The sequence below is a fragment of the Osmerus eperlanus genome, chromosome 24, assembly GCF_963692335.1.
Source record: "Osmerus eperlanus chromosome 24, fOsmEpe2.1, whole genome shotgun sequence".
NCBI classification, from domain to species: domain Eukaryota; kingdom Metazoa; phylum Chordata; class Actinopteri; order Osmeriformes; family Osmeridae; genus Osmerus; species Osmerus eperlanus.
The window spans coordinates 113,319-139,164 of record NC_085041.1 but is presented as its reverse complement, the minus strand read 5'-3'; the positions used below and the strand labels follow the sequence as shown (position 1 = coordinate 139,164).

Below are 25,846 nucleotides of genomic sequence, written 5' to 3'. Positions count from 1 at the left end.
CAAGATAGGGAGAGGGAGAGAAAGAGCTAAGAAAGGAAAGAGGGACAGAAAAAACTGAGAACGGAAGGATGAAAACAGGGAGGCAGAGAGAGGAAGGGAGGGGCAGCCTGGGGAGGGGCATCCCGGGGAGGGGAGGGGCATCCCGGGGAGGGGAGGGGCATCCCGGGGAGGGGAGGGGCATCCCGGGGAGGGGAGGGGCAGCTCGGGGAGGGGAGGGGCAGCCTGGGGAGGGGCATCCCAGGGAGGGGCATCCCAGGGAGGGGAGGGGCAGCTCGGGGAGGGGCATCCCGGGAAGGGGAGGGGCATCCCGGGGAGGGGAGGGGCAGCCCGGGGAGGGGAGGGGCAGCCCGGGGAGGGGAGGGGCAGCCCGGGGAGGGGAGGGGCAGCTCGGGGAGGGGCAGCCTGGGGAGGGGAGGGGCAGCCCGGGGAGGGGAGGGGCATCCCGGGGAGGGGAGGGGCAGCCCGGGGAGGGGAGGGGCAGCCCGGGGAGGGGAGGGGCAGCCCGGGGAGGGGAGGGGCATCCCAGGGAGGGGCATCCCAGGGAGGGGAGGGGCAGCTCGGGGAGGGGAGGCTGTCAAGCTCAGCAGGGAGATAAGAGATAAGCCCAGGCAGACCCTGCCGTGAGGACACATAGCTGCTCACTTCCTCTGAAGGACTCCTTCAAACTGCTCTGACTCAACACTGCAAGGTGCAAAGTTATCCACACAATCCAACACAATGTTATACACACACAATGGAAATTAAAACATCAACAGTGCGTGTTTGTGTGTATGTGAGAGAGAGGGTGTGTGTGTGTGTGTGCGCAGCTAGTTTGACCAGCTAGTTGAACCATCCAGAATAAAAGTGTGGCTGAGTTATTGAATACAGGAGACCTGAGACACTCTTCCTTCTGACTGCTACTGCCCCTGGTGTAACACACACACCATAAACACACACACACCCTAGTCTCCTGGTATTCACTTAAGCACAAACATCAGATGTACCAAATGAAGCATAGCGCAAGTTCAGTCAGGCAAGACCGCTCCCCGCACTCGGGCATCTTCGACAACGTTTCACTACTAACTCCCCCCACTAAGAACGCTCTCCTTTCCCTCTTTCCTATGTTGGGCTTTCATATGGTTCGGTTCGATCATCGCTCTCGTCTATCAATTAACGCTGTCGAAGAATCACATGATCGTGCCTTTTAAATAAGCTTATCTCCCCGTAAAGTTTCTCCAGGCTATCAAGGGCGCGACCCTCCACCTCCCCGTCGCCGCCCGGTTCCTGTCTCTGTCTTCGACTCGTTGGTTGTCGGCTGCCGCCACCAGAGTCTGGACTCTGTGGGGGATTCTTCTCGGATGTCGGGCAGGCGCCCTCTGATCTATGATTCCCCACGGGGTCTAAGCTCCAAACTTTGTATTACAATTACCAGTCCGTAATAACATCACTCTACTCATACCTGGTTTCTCCTGATTGAAATGTTATACTACATGTTTACTGTCAGTCAACTCCAATGCAAGCTTGAAAAACACAAGACTGTGTGTTCTGTGCTGTGTGCCTAAACAGAAGATGATTCTGTGTCTTACATAGTGACACACACACACACACGTGTCCACCGTAGAGATTTGTTCCCAGCATCCCACCCTGCTGCCCTCCTCCTCCCAGCATCATCCCACCCTGCTGCCCTCCTCCACCCAGCATCATCCCACCCTGCTGCCCTCCTCCTCCCAGCATCATCCCACCCTGCTGCCCTCCTCCACCCAGCATCATCCCACCCTGCTGCCCTCCACCCAGCATCATCCCACCCTGCTGCCCTCCTCCTCCCAGCATCATCCCACCCTGCTGCCCTCCTCCTCCCAGCATCATCCCACCCTGCTGCCCTACTCCTCCCAGCATCATCCCACCCTGCTGCCCTCCTCCTCCCAGCATCATCCCATCCTGCTGCCCTCCTCCTCCCAGCATCATCCCACCCTGCTGCCCTCCTCCTCCCAGCATCATCCCATCCTGCTGCCCTCCTCCTCCCAGCATCATCCCACCCTGCTGCCCTCCTCCACCCAGCATCATCCCACCCTGCTGCCCTACTCCTCCCAGCATCATCCCACCCTGCTGCACTACTCCTCCCAGCATCATCCCACCCTGCTGCCCTACTCCTCCCAGCATCATCCCACCCTGCTGCCCTCCTCCTCCCAGCATCATCCCACCCTGCTGCCCTACTCCTCCCAGCATCATCCCACCCTGCTGCCCTCCTCCTGCCAGCATCATCCCACCCTGCTGCCCTCCTCCTCCCAGCATCATCCCACCCTGCTGCCCTCCTCCTCCCAGCATCATCCCATCCTGCTGCCCTCCTCCACCCAGCATCATCCCACCCTGCTGCCCTCCTCCTCCCAGCATCATCCCATCCTGCTGCCCTCCTCCTCCCAGCATCATCCCATCCTGCTGCCCTCCTCCACCCAGCATCATCCCACCCTGCTGCCCTCCTCCTCCCAGCATCATCCCACCCTGCTGCCCTCCTCCTCCCAGCATCATCCCACCCTGCTGCCCTCCTCCTCCCAGCATCATCCCACCCTGCTGCCCTCCTCCTCCCAGCATCATCCCACCCTGCTGCCCTCCTCCTCCCAGCATCATCCCATCCTGCTGCCCTCCTCCACCCAGCATCATCCCACCCTGCTGCCCTCCTCCTCCCAGCATCATCCCACCCTGCTGCCCTCCTCCTCCCAGCATCATCCCACCCTGCTGCCCTCCTCCTCCCAGCATCATCCCACCCTGCTGCCCTCCTCCTCCCAGCATCATCCCATCCTGCTGCCCTCCTCCACCCAGCATCATCCCACCCTGCTGCCCTCCTCCTCCCAGCATCATCCCATCCTGCTGCCCTCCTCCTCCCAGCATCATCCCATCCTGCTGCCCTCCTCCACCCAGCATCATCCCACCCTGCTGCCCTCCTCCTCCCAGCATCATCCCACCCTGCTGCCCTCCTCCTCCCAGCATCATCCCATCCTGCTGCCCTCCTCCTCCCAGCATCATCCCACCCTGCTGCCCTCCTCCTCCCAGCATCATCCCACCCTGCTGCCCTCCTCCTCCCAGCATCATCCCATCCTGCTGCCCTCCTCCACCCAGCATCATCCCACCCTGCTGCCCTCCTCCTCCCAGCATCATCCCACCCTGCTGCCCTCCTCCTCCCAGCATCATCCCACCCTGCTGCCCTCCTCCTCCCAGCATCATCCCATCCTGCTGCCCTCCTCCACCCAGCATCATCCCACCCTGCTGCCCTCCTCCTCCCAGCATCATCCCACCCTGCTGCCCTCCTCCTCCCAGCATCATCCCACCCTGCTGCCCTCCTCCTCCCAGCATCATCCCATCCTGCTGCCCTCCTCCACCCAGCATCATCCCACCCTGCTGCCCTCCTCCTCCCAGCATCATCCCACCCTGCTGCCCTCCTCCTCCCAGCATCATCCCACCCTGCTGCCCTCCTCCTCCCAGCATCATCCCATCCTGCTGCCCTCCTCCTCCCAGCATCATCCCATCCTGCTGCCCTCCTCCTCCCAGCATCATCCCACCCTGCTGCCCTCCTCCACCCAGCATCATCCCACCCTGCTGCCCTCCTCCTCCCAGCATCATCCCACCCTGCTGCCCTCCTCCACCCAGCATCATCCCACCCTGCTGCCCTCCTCCTCCCAGCATCATCCCACCCTGCTGCCCTCCTCCTCCCAGCATCATCCCACCCTGCTGCCCTCCTCCTCCCAGCATCATCCCATCCTGCTGCCCTCCTCCACCCAGCATCATCCCACCCTGCTGCCCTCCTCCTCCCAGCATCATCCCACCCTGCTGCCCTCCTCCTCCCAGCATCATCCCACCCTGCTGCCCTCCTCCTCCCAGCATCATCCCACCCTGCTGCCCTCCTCCTCCCAGCATCATCCCATCCTTCACCCAGCAGAGAGAGACAGAGACAGAGAGAGAGTTTAAGTGGAGGTCCACAGGGCAAGGCTTCCTCAATACTAGAGGCTAAGGAGTGAACACATACCTGAGTCACGATGACACAAACCTGTTAGCTATCTGCTCCACCACTCCCCACACTCTGTTGTATGTGCATGTGTGAGTGTGTGTTTGTGTATGTGTGTATGAGTGTTTGCACAGCCAGTCCATCCCAGAAGCCTGATGGAGCTGTTGGCTGGTCCTGTGCCCTGCAGCAACCCTTCACACAGGGCAGAGGAGGAAGAGAGGAAGATGGAAAGGGCAGGGATAAGAGAGAGAGGAGCAGAGGATATGAAGAGAAAAAAAGGGTGAAGAGGATGGAAAGGAGGAGAAATGCATCAAGACCCTCCAGTCCATCATCAAGACCCTCCAGTCTCATATCCTCATAAGCCCCTCCCAGACAGCCCCGCCCAGACAGCAGATTCAATCACTTCAAGTGGCATGCGTGGAGACTGCCTGTGTCTGGGCGTCTGTGTGTTTGTGTGTATGCACATGCTTGTGCGGTGTGCCTAGATATGCAAATGCACAGGCTTACAGAGTTCTGAGTGGAGCGCCCATTCATAACGAGCAGCACCCAGCCTCTTCCAGCTCCCCTGGGACTCCCTGCTGCTTATGAATGGAGCAGAGCAAAACATAGCCTAGCATAGCATAGCCTAGCACTGCAGCTCTTAAAATAATGGTTAGCCTAGTCTAGCGTAGCACTGTAGCTCCAAAAAGACTGGTTAGCCTAGCTATGAATAGCTATCCTTGTGTAGCGTAGCAGTATACATCTTAGAGTTGGGGTTAGGGTTAGACTATCTTACAGTTGCTTTTAAGCCTTCACCAGTACTCCACCCCTGATGTAGCACATGGGAGATGCGCACACACACACACTTTGCATAACATGACATGTGAGAGGATGGGGTACTTGCAGACATGCACACACACACATTAAACACACACAAGCATGTAACAGCCATGAATTACACAGATGGTCCTCAGTCTCTCTCCTCTCTCTGTCTATGTCTTCCCCTTCTTCATTAGACATTAATGGTATTCAAACACAGTCAAGTGTTGTGTATGTTAAGTTAGCAGAGAGTACATGTAACCAACACCCCTGGACCTCTTGAAGGAAGAGAGGCCAGTCAAGGTAGGAATTAACACAACTGTGCATGCTAATACTGCTGTGTGTATGTGAGTGTATGTGAGTGTGTATGTGTGTGTATGTGAGTGTGTATGTGTGTGAGTATGGGTGTCCCCTGGGGGCTGCCGCTTCTAACAAACAGTTGGAACCATTGACAAAAGAGGAGAGCCCTCCGCAGATGAACTTTGACCTGGTAAGTTGTCTGTGGCGCAAGAGTGGGTGCTGCAGTCTGTCTGAGGAGCACAACATTCACAATAACAGAACACAGTGTCCACGAGAGAGGGAGGGGGAGAGGGAGGGGAAGTGGGAGAGAGAGAGGGAGAGAGAGGAAGGGGAAGAGCGAGAGGGAGGAGAGAGGTAAAGAGAGAGAAAGAGAGAGAGAGAAGGAGAGAGAGGGAGGGGAAGAGCTAAAGGGAGAGAGAGGAGGGGAAGAGCTAAAGGGAGAGAGAGAGGGAGAGGAAGAGCGAGAGGGAGATAGAGGGAGGGGAGAGGTAAAGACAGAGAGAGAGAGAGAAAGAGAGAGAGGGGGAGGGGAAGAGAGAGAGAGAGAGAGAGAGAGAGAGAGAGAGAGGGGGGGGAGAGGTAAAGAGAGAGACCTCTTATCTAAACAGGATCTGGTTTGTTCTCTCAGTTTCTTTTTCTTCTCTCATTCCCTCGTTCTCTTGACGGTTAAACAACAATCTTCGGTGTGATTGTTCTACGAACTAGGACGTTCTCCTGGCGGGTTCTCTTTATCTCAGAGGAAGAACAGAATCCTGTTATCTCACACATCAACAATGTGAGGATGAGGAGAATGTCTGCTTGCAGAACAGGAACTAGGCCCACATCAAGCTTTCTGTCTGTGTCACCATTTGGCCCTAGGTGTGTGTGTGTATTTAGCTGACCAGGGGCCCGTTCTCCGTACGTCGCTTATTACATCCGAGATCAAATGACACATCCAAGACGACTTCATCTTGCTAATCATGATCTGGCTAATTCGGTTCTTCGAACACCCTTGTTGTTTATGATTAGTATAGCTGGATTGAGTTATACGTTGGTCTAAAAGGGGTATGTATCGATAGTAGAAACCTTGATCAGCAACGCTGCTATTGGCTGCTCACATAAGTCTATGGCTGCTCACCGTGGCCAAAATGAGCGCCCTGTTTTTTCTGCAACAGAGGAAACAGAGCAACAGCTTGCTCGAAGCTTGCAAAATCCAAGAAAGAGGGCTGGCAAAAAGTAGCAGACCAAATTAAATGTAGAGTAGTGACCACGCGTTTTATCGCTTATTACAGTAAGCTAGGCCTATGTTTTATTTTATTTTCATACTTTCATATTTCCATTTATCATCTTTAATGTCATATGATGTGGTTTCAACAAATTTATGATGTAAATGACACCCTCACAAAAAATCGATAGGCTATCCTCTCAAAAAGTATAGGCTAGCATATCGCGCTGTGCTTAAGGAGCCTATCTATCACGCAATGAGCAATTAATTCGGTTTCATGTTAAATTCTGCTAATTATTCTTGCACCTTCTGCAACAGGTTCCTGTAGTAAAAACGCACAAGACATGGCTGTGACAGACTTCCTATATCACCTCTGCTTGTAAAGCCTCAATCTAATCGTGTTTACATAAAATAAACCTGCTCCCAAGCAGGTTTAAGCTTACGGACCTGTTGCTATGACAGCAAGTCCAGGATGAGCTTCGAAGAACCGAACAATCCAAGATCATGACAAATCGTCAACAATCAAATCCAGCTAACTGAGTTAACGACGTACGGAGAACGGGACCCTGGTGTGTGTGTGTATTTAGCTGACCAGGTGTGTGTGCTCTTACATTTCTGGCAGTGGTGCTGGTTCCAGCAGCAGTAGACAAACTGCCCGTTGATGGTGGTTTGCAGACAGGTGCTCTTCCCCTCCACGGTGCCTGGACACACATCTCCACACTCACGCTCATTCTTGTTGGCCATGATGTAGTTGTCCTCCACTGAGTCCAGGATCTTGGACCAGTCGAGGGAGGAGAGGTAGCAGAGGTCGGGGTTCTTCTCCACGCGCACCGCCCCCCGGGTGATGTTCATGAGGCTGGACAGCCCCACCTCCCGCAGCTGCAGCATCTCAAACATCACCAAGGCGTAGTTGAAGAACAGGTTGTGTCCCCGGATGACGGTGAGGTTTGGGAACAGGTCCTGCAGTGTCTCCAGGCCATACACGCGGAACAGCAGCAGGTAGTCGGTGACGACCCTCAGCCGGGGGAAGCTCACACCCCGGAAGTCTTCAGGCTTGGTCTTGAACATGAGTAGGATCTTCAGGTGGCCCTCGATTACAGTGCAGTTCTCCAGCGTCTGCAGGTTGGTCACGTTGTTGCGGATGTCCTTACTGGGGCAGACTGCAGGGAAGAGGAGAAGTCAGATACCTTACCAGTACAAGGAGTCCACAGTTTTCAGTTAGAAGACCTCTATGTTTGGCTGGAGACTTGTACAGTACAAGCTGTGGTTCTGTTCTACATCCCAGCTGTTCTACTACCCCAACACAGTGTTCTACTACCCCAACACAGTGTTCTACTACCCCAGCACAGTGTTCTACTACCCCAACACAGTGTTCTACTACCCCAGCACAGCTCATTCATGAGCTCACTGCAGACTGAGCGACGAGGGGAGGGATTCATCAGAAGAGGAGAGATGCTATGCGATGCTATCAAGAGAGAGAAAGATTTGTCTTATGTCCAACAACAATTTCCCAAGGGACAAATAAAATAATCTTGAATTTTGGAAGAAGAGAGAGGGGGAAGAAGAGAGAGCGAGACAGGGCTCGAAAGGACGTTGTCATTTTAAAACCTTTAAAAACTGTTTGTTTAAAAACTTTTTCAACCTTTAAAAACTTTTTTTTCTAAAGATGTTGAAAACCTTAAGATAATTTATTTTCATTGTTACTTTTTTCAACCTTTAGAAACTTTCAACTTTCTGAAAATATTTTTTCAACCTTTCTAAACTTTTTTTCTAAACTTCTTTTTCACACAGTGAAAGGAGAGGAGAGGTGACGAGGGTAGAGGAGAAGAGAGAAGCCTCAAACCGAGTACAGTAAAGCAGAGCACAAAGAGTACTGTAGAGTTCAGTAGAGTCCTCATGAAGTACTCATCAATGATAAAAACCTATTTTTTTTTTTTAATCTAAAATATTTACCTTTCAAAACTTATTTTCAAAAATATTTTCAAAACTTTAAAAAATAAACTTTTTTCAAACCTTAGGAACTTAGAAACTAACCCTAACGGACACACCTTTCCTTGCCACTCGCACATTAAGCTTGCCCTTGTCCAGTGCCCCACCCTAACCCACCTCTCCCCTCTACTCTCCTCGTCCTCATTTAGAGCCCCATGTTGTGGCATCTTCTAAATCCTCCTCTCAAACTGTTTTCCAAATACGGATTAAGTCCTCTGAGACGTCCAGAGCGTTCTGCTGATGGCCTTAACAGCCGCTAGGCCGCAGTGCTGTTGAACAGAGAGGAGGTTGGGTATGTGCACAAAGAAGGAGTGAGTGTGTATGTGTGTGTGTGAGAAAAGGAGCAAAGAATGCTATGCAGCTGGCCAGCTCAAAATCAATACTTTCTCTTTAAAACAATGATGTCTCTCCAGAGCAGGGACATAAAGGGGGGCTGGGGGCAGAGGGGAGGAGCGAGGAGGGCAGAGGGGAGGGGCGAGGGGATGTAGTTTGAGCCTGGTTGGGGGGTGACGTAAGGCTTGCAGGACGGTTGGTGATCAGATCTGAAGCATGAATGGAGGCCCCTGTGGCATTCTGCTACATAACAGAACACATCCCTACTGCTACATATCACATCCCGACTGCTACATACCACATCCCTACTGCTACATACCACATCCCTACTGCTACATACCACATCCCTACTGCTACATACCACATCCCTACTGCTACATACCACATCCCTACTGCTACATACCAAATCCCTACTGTTACATACCACATCCATACTGTTACATACCACATCCCTACTGCTACATACCAAATCCCTACTGTTACATACCACATCCCTACTGCTACATACCAAATCCCTACTGTTACATACCACATCCCTACTGCTACATACCAAATCCCTACTGTTACATACCACATCCCTACTGCTACATACCAAATCCCTACTGTTACATACCACATCCCTACTGCTACATACCACATCCCTACTGTTACATACCACATCCCTACTGCTACATACCAAATCCCTACTGTTACATACCACATCCCTACTGCTACATACCAAATCCCTACTGTTACATACCACATCCCTACTGCTACATACCAAATCCCTACTGTTACATACCACATCCCTACTGCTACATACCAAATCCCTACTGTTACATACCACATCCCTACTGCTACATACCACATCCCTACTGTTACATACCACATCCCTACTGCTACATACCAAATCCCTACTGTTACATACCACATCCCTACTGCTACATACCAAATCCCTACTGTTACATACCACATCCCTACTGCTACATACCAAATCCCTACTGTTACATACCACATCCCTACTGCTACATACCAAATCCCTAAGAGGGGGAAAAAGGGAGGCCGGTAAAGAGGGTGGGAAGTTGGCCATGTCACCGTCACTCGTTTTCTAAACAGTGTGTTAAGGTTAGGGTTACAGGAGTGTATATATACCGTATTTTGGGGAAATAAAGTCACGGCTTGTACCACGATTTTACAGTTTTCTTTTACGGCTTATATTTCGAAGTGGCTTATAGCCCGGTTTTAGACCAAAAAAGTGGCTTCGTCCCAAGATCTCTACAGACTGTGCAGCTAATTTAATGCTCAACACTGGAACGGGGGCTTATTACTTGAAAGAGGAATTATTCACTGTGTTGTCTCAGTTACACTATCAGGGCTTGGAAATACAGTGACTTGCTAAAGTAGGCAAATGGCTAGTAGAACATAACATTTCATAATAATTTCAGTAAATCAAACAGCTGCAAGACCCAGTGAAATGTTATATACAGCTAGCAAACTAACGTTAGCTAGCATCACTAACGACATTGGCTAATTCAACTTCGGTAGGCTATCCTCAGGATTTGCAAGCTAGCTAAACTTATACTATATCTAAAATAATTTTGTAGACATAACATTGGATTTTTCCACTAAATGAGTGACTTGTGTCACAGGTATGTAACAGACATAGCCACGCTCCGTCACAACAAGGTATCGTTCGCCACTCGTGGGATTCAAACGCTCGACCTCTGACTTGCCAAGCGCGACCACTACCAACTACGCCAAAGAAAAGCTAGCTCTTCGTTGACGCGGGTGGCCTGCTACATACCTGAGGAGTGAGTTTCACGGTTTTCACATCATTACACTTGGCTTTTTTTCCGGACAAACTATCCCCAACCGACGTGTATTACACATTGCCTATACTCGTGCAATGCTTGTTATTGTAGCGGCAATGCTCTTGGTCCCCAGAAGGCCCTGCGGCAAGCTGCAAAGCTACGAAGTTAAGGGCATTAGCTTAGTTAGATAAGCATTGTTTGGAGTTCTATTGTTGTGTTTGTTCTGTTTTAATATATGTAATGCTATGGTCTGTAGTTTAGATAATTTGAGTGTTCATCCTGATTGTGAATGTTGAATTCTCAACGCTAGCTGGCACTACAGTATCATTGTTCCCGTATGAAGTGCGGCCTATATTCCAGTGCAGCTTATACTTATATTTACAAACACAAAGCTCACATTCTGGTGGGATGCGGCTTATAGAAAATGTGGCTTATTTTACGTAAAATACGGTAGTCTCCTCCACCTCCCTAGTCGTACTGTGTACCCTGAAGACAGACAACACACATCCTGAGTGGACGCCACCAGCACGTGACTCTGCTGTCATAGACAATTACACATCCTCAGTGTCCACAAGGTTACAGGAAGTACACACTGATTAACCATCAACCTTCTACGTTGTGATGACATCACTGTCTCACCCGTGATTTATTCAACACAGCAAGGTAACAAGAAGTAGTCTCGTGCACATTCCAGGCTGAAGGAAAACGCCAGGCCTGAACAGTCTGCCCTCAAGTAAACTTACACCTCTCACTGTTTAAACTGTTTCCAGGTGCTGCCACGCAAGCAACATGGCTCCTGGAAAACAAATAAAGAGCTTTGGGATGGAGCTCATAAAACTCCAGGGTTAGAAAGCAGGTGCTGCTCCAGTAAGAAGCTCAGCCCAGAGAAGTTCCTGACCCAGCCAGAGCCTGGTGCAGATCACACAGGAACTGGGAAACAGGAAGCTAGGACTATTAGCTATTTAGCTAACTATTATTTATTACGAACTGCTAACTGAAAGAACTTCATAAGCAACAACACTGCACTTCCTTGGGTGCAGAGCAACACACAGAGAACTTCTCACAGTGGCCGTGTCTTGACATAACTGAGCTGCAGAGAGATTCCTGTCTTTGTGGTGAGATGGACACAAAGGGAGAAACAGAGAGACTGGAGGTGTGTCCGCCAGGAATGTCTACCGGTATGTTAGCAGACAAACACAAACCACTGATGCTCCTCTCAGCACACAAACACCCACTCCTCTCCTCCATCACTCCTCTCCTCAATCACACCTCTCCTCCATCACTCCTCTCCTCTGTTCCCTTCACAGATGTTACTCTCCAGCCAGCTGCCACTTTTAACAGGCATTTTTTTCCACTTCCTGACATTTGTACCAGTCGAACATGTAGGTTTATATCACGGCTAGACAAGCAGTTATTAGCAAAACCTGAGCTGCAATAAAGCATATGCCTGAACCTCCAGTGCTCCATCCTGGGTGACAGATCCAAAGTTGCTTTTTCCATAAGAACCCTGCTCATTCAAACTGGATCTATAAGGATTTTCAAAACTAGGAACAGTTGTTTTTCCTACAGAATATTTCCAAAGTATGGCATGTATGGAATATCCACCTTTAAACAGCCTCCAGCCAACCCTAACCCAACCAATTATCCACTGTGCTTCGTACGTGAGACAGTTCCCAAAGGAAAGCTGTCCTGGACTGTAAAACTGCTACAATTCATTATACTGTTGTTTCTGTGAAATACCTAAATTCGATGTGCCTGGTTTGAGCAGAACTTGCACGTCCGGCAGCAGGAGAAGGGAATTGAGGGAGAAATCGCAGGATTTATGTCTATGTAAGTCACAATCTGTAGAGCAAGTCGTACTTCACCAGAATCCTCTTACATTTACACATATATGTATGTGTGTGTTTGTTCATTTGTTTATCCTAGTATTATGGTCCATATTTTTCTGTACTGATTCCCTTTGATCACAGAAGGACAGTTAGGAATTATTTCTCCCTCAGAACAGAGATGCAGCACTGCAGACCCAGAACAGATTAGACCCAGAACAGATCAGACCCAGAACTGATCAGACCCAGAACTGATCAGACCCAGAACTGATCAGATCCAGAACAGCTAGGCTGCTGGAGATGCAGGGATGATGTACACACCATGATATACTCAGACCTAACCTAACCCCTCTCCCCTCACTCTCTTTGTTTGATGGCTGCCTACAGGTGGAGGTTTAAAACCTTGTTTTCAACTGATGGTGTTCCTTGAACACATACTGGTTTCCTGACAGATGCTGGCTGAACTAGTGTACCTGTCAGTGTACTAGACCTGCTGACAGTAAACACCATAATCTCTCTCACATTTTTGCGTCCTCTTATTTTAAACCCATTTCTATAATGAATTTCACTGGATACACAATTTATATTTATTGTACTGTACCTCTCTCTAGATAAAAGTGTCTGCTTAATGAACACATTACATGACAGAATGTTAGGGAACGTTCCAGAATGTTAGCAGGGAACGTTCCGGAGAATGAGCCAGTGAACACCAACAGAGCTGCTCGCAACATTGCCATAGAAGCCTTCAGTTGATTAGGACAACAACAACAACGCTGCAAGACTACGGATCCGGACAGCTACACAGCAAAGCATGCTGGGAGAGCAGGAGCTGGGCTGCAGGTGCATGCTGGGAGAGCAGGAGCTGGGCTGCAGGTGCATGCTGGGAGAGCAGGAGCTGGGCTGCAGGTGCATGCTGGGAGAGCAGAAGCTGGGCTGCAGGTGCATGCTGGGAGAGCAGAAGCTGGGCTGCAGGTGCATGCTGGGAGAGCAGGAGCTGGGCTGCAGGTGCAGAAAAAAGAGCTAACCCTGTTCACACCTGCATGTAAGCTCTCTAGCCCATATGGACAAGGACTAACACAGCTCTTTAGCCCGTATGGACAAAGACTAACACAGCTCTTTAGCCCGTATGGACAAAGACTAACACAGCTCTTTAGCCCGTATGGACAAAAACTAACACAGCTCTCTAGCAGGACTAACAGAAGTCGGAGAAAGAGAGTGTGTGTTTGTTACAGCTTGTATTTGTTATGGTCCATTTTTGTGTGTATGGTGTATGCCATGGTGTGTGTGTGTGTGGGAGGGGAGTACAGGTCTGCAGCCGGTGTACATCTGCAGTGTGAGAAAAACACATCAGAGCGAACCCTTTCACCTCGCAGGGAGAGGGAGAGAGAGAGGGAAAGAGGGAGGGAGAGGGATAGGGGGAGAGAGAGAGAGAGAGAGAGAGAGAGAGAGAGAGAGAGAGGGGGGGGGGGGAATAACACACACACACACGCCACAGCAGTGACCGAGTCATGAGTCCATTCATACATGCAGGAGCTCTCCAGTCCCCTTCAGAGCGCCTGCACGAAATCATGACGTTTTCTCCTGTTGCTAGCTTGAGCTGATATGTATGTGATTTATCATCACGTGTGTTACAGTACCTACTTTCCATTTTCCAGCATAACGTCCATTTACTGTTTTTTGTTAGTTAGTCACAGGCTTTAAAGTATAGAATGTATTGTTTTCAGAGGTTTTATTGCTCAATCTTTAGTCAGATGTACATGCCAATTCTAGCTTTCGCCCTGTTTTCAGACTCCCTCATTTGTGTAACCGGTGTGAATCGGTGAAACTCACTCCTCAGGTATGTAACAGGCCACCCGCGTCAACGAATAGCTAGCTTTTCTTTGGCGTAGCTGGTAGTGGTTGCGCTTGGCAGTCAGAGGTGGCGGGGGATGGCAGGGATGAACATCGGTCCAGGAAGCCTTCTGACGGAGCAAGACCACGTCTGTTACACCCCCATTACATATGCACACAGTGATACGTCCCAACTGGCTATCTGCTAGGGGTGCAAAAAGCAAACCGAAAAAAAAAACACTCAAACCACGGTTCGGTTTTTACATGTAAACCGCGGTTTTTCGGATCTTCTAGAAAACACAACCTAACACCCTTTGTCCTTCCCCTTTCCCGTAACCTTTCCCGGAGAGTAGCTGTCCAATTAACTGTCAGTATATCAATGACGAGTCACGTACTGGAAGGAACTGGAGAGCAGTGTTGCCAACTTAGCGACTTACTCGCTATATCTGGCGACTTTCCAAACCCTCCTGACGACTTTTTTGTCAAAAGCGACTACCGACAAATCTAGCGGCTTTTTCTGGTGTTGTTGGAGACTTGCTGCTGGTGTTTTAGAGACTCTGACGTGAAAACACGGATCGTTTTGCAGTACTGTTCTCAACGAGCAGCGGGTGCTGCCGTGAGCTCCTCCGCCGTCCCAAAACACACACTGGCGGTCAGTCTCACTATAGCCTCGCGCAGCACTGCTACTTTCCTTATTGAAGAGATGGCAACACTGCTGGAGAGAGGCAAATCATACGAAGCTAGGCACCTGTAAAGTATGCTAACCAGGGCTGCCAACTCTCACGCATTGGCCGTGAGACACATTTCAACAAGTTCACACGCTCTTTTCGGCCTACATCATAAAAATTTATAATTTATTTGGCTAGTTCACTGGCTAGTTCACCCATACGACACTAGCCTAGCCTACTGTATGTATGAATGAATGAATGAATAAACGAACAATCTAACAAAACAATATTAAACTCGAAGGAGGAAATGTGGGAATTATGTTAAACTGACACAAGGAATGTGATGTATAATTGTATGAAATGTATGATGAAAATTGGCAAGCAATTTCGCCAAGCTAATACCAAGAAATAGGTTGCAACAGTTTGTCTTTCGACTACACTTGCAAAATCGGCGATGGGACTGAGCTCGAATACCTTCTGCGACTTTTTATAGTACAAAATCGCTGTCAATCAAAAGGAGATGCAGTCTTTGGACAGACCCTCCAATCATCACGCAGAAGCCCGGCATCCAGGCCAGCCCACTCCTCCATTCACCCCCAGAGACGCTGAGCGTCCATGGGCGGGACATAATCGCAGCATTTATCTAATGACCGTATAGTTTCGAAGCACTGAAAAAAACTGTTCAAAGCAGCCCCAAAGAAAGTCCACTGACGCCAGATTTCAACAGGGAAATGCACTGTGACGCTACGGGAAAGTATGAGAAGGAAATCGAGTCAGTCGACCTGCTATATGTAGCTGATTCTGAACGAACTTGTCTTCGAGATGGACGTGTTCTAACGCATTTAAAATGTTAACACAAGGTAATTTACCATTAATTTTTTGACATTTTAGGGGAAGCCGAGCTTCCCTTGCAGTCTTGAAGAAATCGCCACTGAGTGATACGTATTTCAGGGAAAAAATAAGCCAGGTCTACAACTTCCGGTGAAGTTAGAAACTTGACTTTTAATAACCAGAACAGGCAGGGCTCAACATTAACATTTTTTGGCACTGGCCCCACCGGGCCAGTGGGTTTGAAACTTACTGGCCCCAAGACAATTTTTACTGGCCCCCCCTCCAAAAGTTGTAATTTATCATTGTTACAACAAAACCAAAGACTTATAAGTTGTGTTATTCTGTTAACATGTTTAACCATTTATTAAACACATCCTGGATATAAAAAGAACAAAAATGAAATCACATTTCTAGTGATAAAAAATAAAAAGGTAATAGTCAGCAAAACAATTGACTTTTAACCTCAAACGTGACGTGCTCTCTTCCCTGCTGACAGCCATCTCTCTGCACAACTGAAACCTCTGGTCCCTTAATGCTAATATATAAAAGCTTCCATAGCATTTCATCAGTATGATACTAAGTACCCAAGTCGACACCATTCTTCTGCTGCAGTTCAATAGCCTGGGGGAACGAGGCGAACGGCTGGCCCGTCTTAATTACGTGATATGCCGTTGTTATAAATCGTGCAATAACACGATGGGCATCTACATTTAAATTCCTGACCAGCATAGTCAACGGCCTGGAAGATGGATTGTCAACCATCCGCTTAGCTGTCACGCAAACCAGGTGCTGTCTGCTACTGCTAGCATGGCTGGTCAGGTATTGTTTTCGAAAATTGTCGGTGCCTCTGTAAAATGTAAAAATATCCACTTTTGTCTGCTTTAGACGGGAACATACGACAAACAACACAGTGCATCTTCGTTCCATAAAAAAGTTGCTTCCGTTTGAGCTCATAGCTCTACTTTGCTGCCATCTTCACTTTATTGTCTTGCGCCAGTTGTTAAAAAAATTATCGAGATTAGAGAATTACAATTTGACAACCACTCGTCACTCCTCAACTCTTGATTTGCCAACTGTGCGCCCCACGAGCTGCAAAGTTATTTATGCATTTAGCAGATAGCAAAACATATGAAGGATGTTAACTTTTACAATGCAAATTTTTTTTTCAATCAATAATTTGCAGTGGCCCGATCGGGCCAGTGAGTTGCTAGTTTAACTGTCCCAACGTTACTTTTTACTGGCCCCGGGCCATCGTTATTGTCGAGCCCTGACAGGTTATGTCAACCCTTAGTTATTGCTCTCTTAACCCTACACTCAGATTGCACGGCTTCTCGCTTTTTTTCATCGACCGATAACGGGTCGCCCTCACGGAGATCTCTCCCATTTACAGATTTTTGTTAGAAACTGAGAAAGATACATTATCCATAGAACATATATGACAGACCAGGTGGAAGGAAGAGAGAGACATGTCCCATGTGCTTAACCCTTGTGTTCTCTTCGGGTCATTCTGACCCATCAGTCATTGTTACCCACCCTCGTATTGTGACAACTTTACCGCATACAAAAACAAAGTGAAGCATTTTCTTTTAACCGTCGGGCTGTCTCAGACCCTCATTGCGAAGGTTAAAAGAAAATGATTTTTATTTGTTTTTGTATTGGGTAAAATTGGGTAAACACAACGATGAACCTTTGGGTCATGTGACCCGAAGGCAGCACGAGGGTTAAACATCGGCCAGGGCCCCCCCAGGGGGCCCCCTGGAGGGCAGCAGACCTGGTGTGAGCAGAGGCCCTGACATGGGGCCCTGGAGGGCAGCAGACCTGGTGTGAGCAGAGGCCCTGACATGGGGCCCTGGAGGGCAGCAGACCTGGTGTGAGCAGAGGCCCTGACATGGGGCCCTGGAGGGCAGCAGACCTGGTGTGAGCAGAGGCCCTGACATGGGGCCCTGGAGGGCAGCAGACCTGGTGTGAGCAGAGGCCCTGACATGCCAGAGCAGAGCTGCCGCACACATCTATGTCCAGGAGGAGAGTGACAACCCCCCCAGCCCAGCCACACTGCAGACAACACCCCTCCTTCACATTATCCCCTCCTCCACACCCCTCCTTCACATTATCCCCTCCTCCACACCCCTCCTTCACATTATCCCCTCCTCCACACCCCTCCTTCACATTATCCCCTCCTCCACACCCCTCCTTCACATTATCCCCTCCTCCACACCCCTCCTTCACATTATCCCCTCCTCCACACCCCTCCTTCACATTATCCCCTCCTCCACACCCCTCCTTCACATTATCCCCTCCTCCACACCCCTCCTTCACATTATCCCCTCCTCCACACCCCTCCTTCACATTATCCCCTCCTCCACACCCCTCCTTCACATTATCCCCTCCTCCACACCCCTCCCCCTCATCAACCCCTCCTCCACACCCCTCCCCCTCATCAACCCCTCCTCCACACCCCTTTACTGCTGAAGCACCTACAGGGTGGGCCACTTCAAAAACATTCCTAACTGTGCACGGCACTGTGGGAATGCCACTGTGTGCTCCGGGCAGAGAGAGGGGGGGGGGGGGAGAGAGAGAGAGAGAGAGAGAGAGAGAGAGAGAGAGAGAGAGAAAGAGAGAGAGAGAGGGGGGGGGAGAGAGAGAGTCTGAACAGTGCCATGAAGAGAAGCCTCGACTCATGTAAAAAAAACAAGACAGGAGCGAGCGTGTTTCAACTGCTCCAAACTCTGCAAACAACCTTTTAGTTATTTAGCCTGTTTGAAGAAGAGCTACAGAAGGTCAGTGTCAAATACACACACAACCCTAACAACCCTAACCACACACGCTTCCTTCTAATGAATGGATCATGCACTGTTTGGATAATTCAAATGTACCAACCTTGGGTGAGTAAGTAGTTGTGTGTATTACATTGATTAGTTCCCCCATTGACAGGTAATCAATAAAATAACCTGACAGACCTTCAACCTCCCCTCCTCCTCCCTCTCTCCCCCCATCTGTCTGTCTCTCTCCCTATCCCTTCATCTCCCCATCTCTCTCACCCTCTCTCCATCTCTCCCTCACCCTCTCCCCATCTCTCTCTCTCACCCTCTCTCCGTCTCTCCCTCACCCTCTCTCCCTCACCCTCTCCTTCTCTCCTTCACCCTCTCTCCGTCTCTCTCCCTCACCTTCTCCCCATCTCACCCTCTCTCCATCTCTCTCTCTCCCCAAAGCAGCTGTTACGCCTGAGACTCCAGGCAGGGGACCGGCCTCCCAGTTACACAACTTGTTTTTGCGTAAAGAAAGCTTGGCAGTTGCTTCTGAGGTTACTTCCTGGTCCCTCCATGACAAACAAGCAATCAACACACCATTGTAAAAATAAAAAACTTTATTTTTCATTGTCATATCTGCATGTTCTTCCAAGCCCCATTCCCAAAAAATGGTGTGGATATTAGGCAACACACGTGATGTGGATTCAACTGTACCAAATATTTAAACTATTTTGGTAGTTGTCTGTCTGTGTGTTTTTTCCCCCTGAGATGTTAAAGAACCAAATATGGTCACTTCCCTAAGAATGAAATATATCAGGAAGCAAGCAGCTCATAATATATGCTGCTCATATTCCAGAGAGAAAGAGAGACAGAGAGTGTGTGAGTGTGAGAGAGTGAGTATTGAGGGGCCTTCACATACATGCCCTGTGTAAAATACCCAGAAAATTGCCTTTAACTCTTGTTCACGTTCAGAGTTTTAAAGTGATACAAAGTTAACGGCAAGAGTGGCGAGTCTGCCACGTGAATCCTCGGAGCAGAACGGGCAACAGTAAAGAGAGAACCAACTAACATATGATCGTCTCCAGATGAACATGTCAGTTTCAAACATGTCAGCTTCTGAAATTTGACGAACAACAATTGCAGTGTCAGTAAGAGGCTATTGTGTTTGACTAAGCTAGAACTACACTGATATATTTGAAGGAACAATTGGCCTAAATGAATTATTGGTCCGGTTCGTTGTTGTTTACAATAGCCTGATAATTGTTTTTAAAATATCGTTATTTCAGAGACACGTTTGAGTTTGTTTTGATATTATATGTGCATTAAAACCACTTATTAAAACCCGTTTATCCTATCCAAAAATAAGCCAACTTCTGACATGTTTGGAAAAACAATAGTGACTGTCAACATAATTTCAGAAATTCCTTGTCAACCGTGTTGACAACACGGTTGTGCTCGCGACTATTTGACTAAAGTCAAAATATATACATCTCTGCTGAGTCTATTGCTCCTTTGACCGAAATTCATAGAACGTAAATCAAAACACAGGAACTGCACAGATCACGCGAGTTAATTAACTGACTAGAAACTGACAAACTAGAAACAAGCAACTCAGGCTGGTGGAAAGAAGCGCTTCGGGTCCAGACTGGCGACAACCAGGCAAATCCCTCACTTATGGGGATTTCGGGACCTGAAAAAAGTTGTTTACGTTTCCAGTGCATAGTGAGTTCGAGTCGCCATGAGGCCTGCGCGTTCTGGTGCCTGGCGAGTCCTGCAAGCTGTAGTTTGGATTCGCTGCTACAGACCACCCGAGCCCAGAAACACGGCTAATCTGACCCTGGGGCTGGCGCATCCACACAGGCCTCAACACTTTATATAGGCTATACATATATATATAAACACATGGGGGCGGGGGTATTTTCCTGCAACTTTGCTGGTAAATATTAGTAGGCTAAAGTTGCACACTTAATAACAACCTTATCTTCAATGTAATTTAAATCGTGGGAAAAGTTTAAACAGAAGGCAGGCAACAACTACAAACGTTTACAAAATTAAAACTATTGCATGAAAAACACTTTGGCCTAATCATAGGTAAAATCAACAGTAAAGTACCTAAATTCCATTCCATAATTCAACATCTTAGCTAGGCAATATCAACAGTTAATTTCCGACAATCAACACCAGCATTTTTTATTACTAATTAAAGAATGAAGGTAGCCTACTTACTTTCTCCGTCTGTTGGCCCATATTGGCAAACAAGGGCGATAAAAGGGACCAAAACAAATGCTGAGGTCACCCACCGCATTTTGACTTTGGGGACAATCTTCTTTAAGGTTATCCAAAGAGGGGAACTTCTTGAAGATGTTACGTTTAATTCAAAACTGTTTGTAATAGCCTACACTAAAGTATGCAAAAAAGTTTATGAAAATTTCCAAGCCAACTAATAAAGCCAGCTCGCCCAAGGAGCCCCCCTGGACCGGGGTCCAACGTGGTTGTACTTTAATTATAGAAATATCCTATCAGCCAACTTTGTGATTAATGCTAAGCTTGAAATGATCACTAAATAACGTGATCTTGTGTTCTGGTGACACACGTGCGGATACAACTCTTCATCTTCCTACTGTTGTTTGGTACGTCTATAGTTCACTGTCATATTTTTTTGCTTTTTTGGTAGTCCACTGGTCCGAGAAAATAAAAATCCCACACAGCGAGCTCGTGAGTAGATAGGCTACCCTGTGGAATACGACTCGGCTCTTCCTCATTACACTGTAAGCGAGGGTTCCAGTGAACAGAAACAATTCCAAAGAATTATCTAGCGAGATATGAGTCGCAGTTGCGTAAAGACAACACAACACCAAAACAAATTGGCTAAAACAGATAGCCAGCTTTTTAATAGCGATTTCGAAATGTGTGTCCTCATCCAGTTCTATGGCCAAACTTCTATCGAACAGTGGCTTGGTGTAAGTAGGCTACAATAGTTCGCTTTGCAGCTTAGTTCACAGGTCTCCGTTTCAGGTGCCTCCGAATATTCCGATTTTATGTCGTATCACTGGAAGATAACCCTCTAAGACGTGCAAAGACAAATACGAACACATCCCAGGAACTCCTTCTGATATATGCAGAAAAAACGTGCTGTTAGTTTTTTCCAACGACCTTCCAATGAACTCCTTCAACTCTTACGGCCACGCCACGACCAACTGAAAACACCCATAAACAAACTGGCGGTGGTGAGGCGAGCGTTACTTTTAGACACTTAACAAATAAAGAGCCGCAGCTTCCAACGCGTTGTCTTAGGTGTTAAAACTCCACGCCGTCGCCTATTTTTCCAGATCTGCCTAGCTTCCAAAACAGCAAATCCGAAACAAACAGTAGCCTACTCTTTAACCAGCAGTTAAAATACTCCGTCTGCGACAAATACAGTTACAAGGTAAACAAACTTAATGACACGTAAGACATTAAAAAAAAACTTCAATCTTCGTTATAACGGTACCTCGAGGTTACCCCCGCTCTCATCTCTCTCTGTCTGTTCAACAGTAAACAAGTTCTACCAGTCAAACGGTATATGGGAAAGTACGGACTGGATTTCAAAGCCATCTAAGCTTATAAAACTATGTGGACTGTAGTGCCAATAAATCACGAAAACCGAATTCTCTTTGTCAATACATTATACAGTACAGACTGATCATTTGTGATGAACTGTCGCGTTTTTCTAAAGAGGTGTGCTATTTAACCCTTGTGTTATCTTCGGGTCATTCTGACCCATCAGTCATTGTGACCCACCGTCGTATTGCGACAGATTTACCGCATACAAAGACAAAGTGAAGCATTTTCTTTTAACCGTTGGGCTGTCTCAGACCCCCCACATTGCAAAGGTTAAAAGAAAATTATTTTAATTTGTTTTTGTATTGGGTAAAATTGGGTAAACACAACGATGGTTCGTTATGAACCTTTGGGTCATGTGACCCGAAGGCAGCACGAGGGTTAAATAGTAAAAAAATTGAGCATCTATAGCTCCAGCTTGAACCTCAGTCTGTCTTTGGAGAGGATGTCTCAGTGTCAGCGTTATCCAGCGGGGCTGGGGGGAGGTGGAGGTCAGTGTTGGTGGGAGGTGAAGGTGGAGGTCAGTGTTGGTGGGAGGTAACGAGTAATCTAACGCGTTACTATTTCCAAACCAGTAATCAGATTAAAGTTACTTGTCCAAGTCACTGTGCGTTACTATTTTGTCATTCATAGTAAAATATATATTCGATTTATTCTTGCGTCTCTGGGAGTGAAGTTGTGTAGCCTATGCAACAATTAAGTCACGTTTTCAGCATGAGGGTCACGTCACGTGTATATACATAGACCTACCACTCCCTCCCAGTGACTCTGAGTCGCCACTTTCCTCAAGCCCCTTTGCTCCGGTGCCATCTCGATTTGATTATACGTGACAAATAAGAAAAACAAATAAGATTAATAAACTATTACATGAACAAATGCAACGAACCACAACTAAACCCATGTTTTTTCTAAAAGTAATAGTTCGCAAATTTTCTCAGATTTACTGTACTCGGGGCGTTTTTTATGGTTTGTTTTTTTCCCCAAGTAGACCAACAACTTGAGTCGTTTTTCCAAGTGCGTTCTTAGGTCAACATTTCAAAAGAAACTCTTGTCTATAAATCAACATGAACATCAACAAACATCAACAAAATGTCAGGAGATACATTGTACATTGTTTTGTGTGCATTACTGTTAAAAATGCACTTCTAATAAAGTGAGTGTTGGCAAAACCGGTTGTCATTTTTATGTTTAGGCGGCGAGGGTGTTGTCGCTAGCTGCTGAATGTAACTAATAAAGTAACTTGTAATCTAAGTTAGTTACTTTTAAAATCAAGTAATCTGTAAAGTAACTAAGTTACTTTTTAACCCTCGTGCTGCCTTCGGGTCACATGACCCAAAGGTTCATAATGAACCATCGTTGTGTTTACCCAATTTTACCCAATACAAAAACAAATACAAATAATTTTATTTTAACCTTTGCAATGTGGGGGGTCTGAGACAGCCCAACGGTTAAAAGAAAATGCTTCACTTTGTTTTTGTATGCGGTAAAGTTGTCGCAATACGACGGTGGGTCACAATGACTGATGGGTCAGAATGACCCGAAGAGAACACAAGGGTTAAAGGAGTAATCAGTAATCAGATTACTTCTTCAAAGTAACTGTGGCAACACTGCATACAAGTAGTCCTTCCGTGGTAGATACTGGCTCTGATGGACTGACTTGTTCTTGTCAACATGATGCTGTCCATGCCTGACGAGGAAATTCAGGAACTGTTCTTCTACTTGTTCCAGTGCAGTTACATTTACATCACGTCATTTAGCAGACGCTCTTATCCAGAGCGACTTACAGTAAGTACAGGGACATTCCCCCGAGGCAAGTAGGGTGAAGTGCCTTGCCCAAGGACACAACATCATTATGCACGGCCGGGAATCGAACCGGCGACCTTCTGATTACCAGCCCGATTCTCTAACCGCTCAGCCACCTGACTCCCAGTTCCACTTGTCAATCCATTTACTTGTCTGCATTTCAAAGCTGAAACACTGCTGCTTGTTTCCAAAGATTAGAAAGATGATAAACATTCTCAGGATTCCTAAAACAGGAAGACTGTACAATGCTACCGAGTGTCCACCCGGTTCACACCAAACTCAGTTCAGAACCCAGAACAAAGAGAGTGTGGATGGAGCGAATTGAGCCATGGTGTCTGCAGAGAATGAAGAAAATGCTGTCCCCCCTGAACATTTCCCCACGCCACCTCTGAGTGATCACCTCCTCTGCTGTGAGGCCTCAGTTTCCTTTTCTTGCTTGTTGTTCCGGTGCTGGTTCTGAGAGCCCTGGGCCGGACCGCTGTGAGTGGGAAGGAGTTCCAGACACAGCCAGGCATGTGGCCAGCCTCCTCTGCCCCAGGGCCAGGCTTCAGGAGCAGGCATCAGGGACAGGACTGCAGCCTCTGACCCTGCCCCCACCACCTTCCTTCGTCCATGCAGCATTACAACATCCCACACTTAACACAGCTGGACCCTGGGGCCACAGGGGGAACTGCTGGGTCTCAGTCTGCCTTCCCAGAAGGACGATAATAAACACGTTAGTTTATGTTCTCACATTCAGAGGAGGAAGTGGAGAGAGAGGCTGTTGTAAGTGGAGAGAGAGGCTGTTGTAAAAGTTCTCTGAGGGCTGGGAGTCAACAAACTGTGGTCATGTTACATAAGCCAGATTGTGTGTGTGTGTGTGTGTATATGCATTTGTTTTTATGTGACTATGCATCCATGTGTGTTCGGACGCTTGTGTGTGTGCATGTTGATAGCATGCCTGAAACCAGTCATGAGACATGAGTGCACTGTCCAGCCTATAAATAAACCAAGTTTGACAACATGAGATAAAATAGCCCAAATTAGGACATCTGATTTAGGAGTGTGTGTGTATAAATAACCAATCAGATCAAGTGAGGGGCTAAGATCAGGTTAGGGGTGATGAGGACACGTGTTTTCATCATCATGTGCCAGATGTGTCTCTCCACATCCACAGGTCTCTCAGACACACTCAGATCTTACCTTCCGGATGGTTCTTACCTTCCGGATGGTTCATCATTCTAGTGCATCCCAGTTCACAAGATAGAGTTCCAGCCTCAAAATCCTCTAGAAACAATTAGCGTTCGATTTTCAGAGATATGATCAGCAAGACTATAATCTGTAAAGCACCAATCGACAGCTCTGACAGGTAATAGTTCTAGCAACTTCCTGCTGAGCTATGTCAAATCAGGGCAGTGATCAGGCTGCCATTGTGTCCTATCAGGGCAGTGATCAGGCTGCCATTGTGTCCTATCAGGGCAGTGATCAGGCTGCCATTGTGTCCTATCAGGGCAGTGATCAGGCTGACACTGTATATCTGGAATCAACAGCTCATACATGGCGGCTGACTACAGTCTGAGAAATATTGTTGCCCCAGACAACTCTACAACCTGGACCGGCAGTTGGGGCAGATGTTCACAACACAAATATTCAGTTAAACACCAATAATGGGTCACACATAATCAAATACCACCACAGTTAGTAAAGTCAGTCAACAGCCTGGAGAAGGAATCAGAAGAAGTACCATTCAGTACTCTGAAGCCCAGGGGTGGGGCCTTCAGGGGGGAGGGAGGGAGGGAGAGAGGGGGGAAGGAGGGAAGGAGAGGAGGGGAAGGAGGGAGAGGAAGGGAGGGAGAGAGGGGGGGAGGAGGGAGAAAGGGGGGGAGGAGGGAGAGGAAGGGAGGGAGCAGCACTCCCCGGACTGATGAGACACTGAGCCCAGATGTTAGTCCATCATCCACTTCTTCTCTTAAGTGATTTATTTTACTGTAGAAGTTATGAGAGACAGAAATAATATAAATAATAGAGTCAGAGAGAGACAGGGAGAGAAATAGAGTCGAGGGAGGGGTGGTACTGCAGTTCTAATGGAGCTCTTTTTCTGTAACACCTGAGGGCAATGTGACATTTAAACACAATTGCAGTCTGAAAGGACCTCTGACTTTTTCACACCAG

The 25,846-nt window shown here is 48.0% G+C and overlaps 1 protein-coding gene across 1 annotated transcript in view; it reads right to left on the bottom strand.

The window, feature by feature from the left end:
- Nucleotides 1-21,822, bottom strand: part of LOC134011386 (insulin receptor-like) — a 34,609-nt gene extending 12,787 nt beyond the window's left edge. Inside the window, exons 1-2 of the mRNA XM_062450989.1 lie at nucleotides 20,519-21,822; nucleotides 6,890-7,438 (exon numbers count right to left, since the gene is read on the bottom strand). Of these exons, the coding sequence (XP_062306973.1) occupies nucleotides 6,890-7,438; nucleotides 20,519-20,597 (628 nt within the window). The 5' untranslated portion in view covers nucleotides 20,598-21,822. The remainder of the gene's footprint in view (nucleotides 1-6,889; nucleotides 7,439-20,518) is intronic.
- Between the last annotated feature and the right edge of the window lie 4,024 nt (nucleotides 21,823-25,846).